This window comes from Quercus robur, chromosome 10 (genome assembly GCF_932294415.1).
Source record: "Quercus robur chromosome 10, dhQueRobu3.1, whole genome shotgun sequence".
NCBI classification, from domain to species: domain Eukaryota; kingdom Viridiplantae; phylum Streptophyta; class Magnoliopsida; order Fagales; family Fagaceae; genus Quercus; species Quercus robur.
In genome coordinates this window covers 21492874-21495609 of record NC_065543.1, presented here as the reverse complement: position 1 = coordinate 21495609, position 2736 = coordinate 21492874, and the positions used below count along the sequence as shown (strand labels likewise).

Genomic DNA, 2736 nt, shown 5'->3' with positions numbered 1-2736 from the left:
ATGTTTGTGAAGTCAATTGATGCATCATCTTTTATGCAAACCAGGGAAAAAACTTTCAAATTACTCGATGCATTTGTAGAACAAATTGGGGAGGCTAATGTGGTCCAAGTAGTATCAAATAATGGATCTAATTATGTGTTGGCTGGGAAGTTGTTGGAAACAAAAAGGCCAAATTTGTATTGGACTGCATGTGCTGCACATTGCATTGACCTTATATTGGAGGACATTGGGAAAATTCCTAGAATTGCAAAAACTTTGGAAAGGACCATTCAATTGACTGGATATATCTACAACCATGGGGGTGTGTTAAAAATGATGAGAGAATACACAAACCAAAGAGAGCTTGTTAGGACTGGGAAAACTAGGTTTTGCACTTCATATCTTACAATAAAATCCACTTTTAAGCAAAAGCATAGCCTAAGGGCCATGTTTACTTCTGAGGAGTGGGTTCATAGTAGATGGGCAAAGGAAGCAAATGCTAAACGAGTAGTAGAAACGATTTTGATGCCTTCTTTTTGGAATACTATAGTTTACATTCTTAAAGTTATGGGCCCTTTTGTTCGAGTTCTTCCCCTTGTTGACAATGAGAGAAAACCAACTATGAGTTACATATATGAGGCAATGGATAGGGCCAAAGAAGCTATTATAAAAGCTTTTAATGAGAATAAAGAAAGGTATTCAAATATTTTTAAAATCATTGATGAGAGATGGGAATGTCAACTACATCCTTTGCATGCAGCGGGTCATTTCTTGAATCCAAAGTATTTCTATTTTGATCCTGACATAGCAACAAATCATGAAATTACAATAGGATTGTATGCTTGTATACAAAGACTAGTTCCTAGTACTAAAATTCAGGACAAGATCATGGCTGAGTTATCCATGTATAAGAAAGCTGAAGGACTCTTTGGCATTCAAAGATCAAGAAAGACAAGGGCTCCAAGTAAGAAAGCATTTATATCTAACTTATAATGACTAGAACAGTGGCACTTTTTATAAATAAAAAAATATGACTTCTATGATATATCATATATCATTACTCATACTTATTTTTTTAACATAGCTGAATGGTGGAGTTTGTATGGGAGCTCAACTCCGAATTTGCAACAATTAACTATAAAAATCTTGAGCTTGACTTGTAGTGCATGTGGTTGTGAGCGCAACTGGAGTGTGTTTGAGCAGGTGAGTTTTTAAGTATAATAAGTAGATTTTATCCTTTAATGAGCTACTTTATTTCATAGAAAATTCCAATGATTTAATTATTCACTATAGTCTAATACTTAGTTTTCATAAATGCTTGTAGATTCACACAAAAAGAAGGAATAGACTTGCACAAAAACGACTAAATGATTTGTTCTTTGTGAAGTATAATCAAAAGATGAAGGCACGATATGATAAGCGTGATGTTATTGATCCCATCTCCTTATATGATATAGATGAAAGTAATGAATGGTTGTCGGGGGAAATGGGTGCTAAACCATCTATGAATGTTGAAGATGAGTTGGTTTTTGATGATGATGATGATGGTTTGACATGGGGTGTAGTGGCAAGAGCTGCTGGTGTTGGAGAACCAAGGAAGAATACTAGATTCCAAACAAAATCAAGGGCAAGCTCAAAGGCCTCAACATCACAACCAAATATTGAAGAGGAAGATGTTGATTCTGATGAGATCGTGGAAGAGAATGTTGATGGCTATAAATCTGCTTCAAGTGGCTTTGAAAGTGATGGAAACTTAAGTGAAGAGTCTAATGATGACCATTAGATTAAAACTAACACCCACATTCAGGCTATTAAATAGACTAATAGGCAGAATGTTCAATCTTCAAATGCTTCTGTTTTGTCATGAATAGTCATGAAGTTCAATGTTTTGTTTAGGAGTTTTCTTCTTTCTAATATGAAGTTATGAATAATATTTTGGTTTAATATTCAGATTTAGTTGATATTTGGATGGAGACTAATATTTAAATGGTGATTTAGGTTAATATTCAGACTTAGTTGATATTTGATAATTATCTAGACTTAGTTGACTGTTGATATTTGGATTGAGAGTAATTTTTTAGTTGGGATTCAAACCCAAAAACTGGTTTTATAGACCAGCTCCTATCCATTAGGAATGGAGTTAGATTTGTTCATATAATATTCTTATACATCAAATACAATAGAGTGGAACCCTATATGTAAAATAACAATATTTAGAATTTGGCGCCTTGCTTCACTTAGGCTAGCGCCTTTTTGGCACCTCGTCACCTTGGGCGATACAAGGCCTTGGCGCCTTTCGCCTTTCACTACCTTGGCTAGGGTATACTCCAGCGGGCTAGGGTCAACTCCATTAGCTCCAGCTCCGGCCAAGTACAATTTTGGGTAAGTGATGAAAACCCAAAATTTTTTATTTGTGTTTTTTTGGGTATAGGTAGTAGCAGATGGGTTTTGTGTTGGATTTTGCTGTGTTATATAAAGCCAGTGATTTTTTCTGTTGAAGAGTATTTTTGTTTCATTTTGTTTGTTTGTGTTGGACTTTGTTAACTGATAGGTGAGATTAAATGCGTTGAGATAATCTACTTTATATTGTTTTGTGTGTGTGTGTGTGTGGATAATCTACTTAATTTGTCTGTTTGTTGAACATCTTCACGTGCAGTTTTATTGTTTTGAAATAAGTTGGTCCCCACTTTGAGTTATTTGCTATGTGGGGTACTTAGAAGTTAGCACTTTATTTTTCTGCTGATATTTTGGGGTGTA

General features: G+C 34.8%; 1 protein-coding gene across 1 annotated transcript; it reads left to right on the top strand.

Annotated features, from left to right (window-relative positions):
* On the top strand, positions 1-1762 carry LOC126703956 (uncharacterized). Its single transcript, XM_050403005.1, has 3 exons — positions 1-943; positions 1064-1182; positions 1304-1762. The coding sequence occupies exons 1-3, from the start codon at positions 1-3 to the stop codon at positions 1760-1762; spliced, it is 1521 nt and encodes a 506-aa protein (XP_050258962.1).
* The last annotated feature ends 974 nt before the right edge of the window (positions 1763-2736 follow it).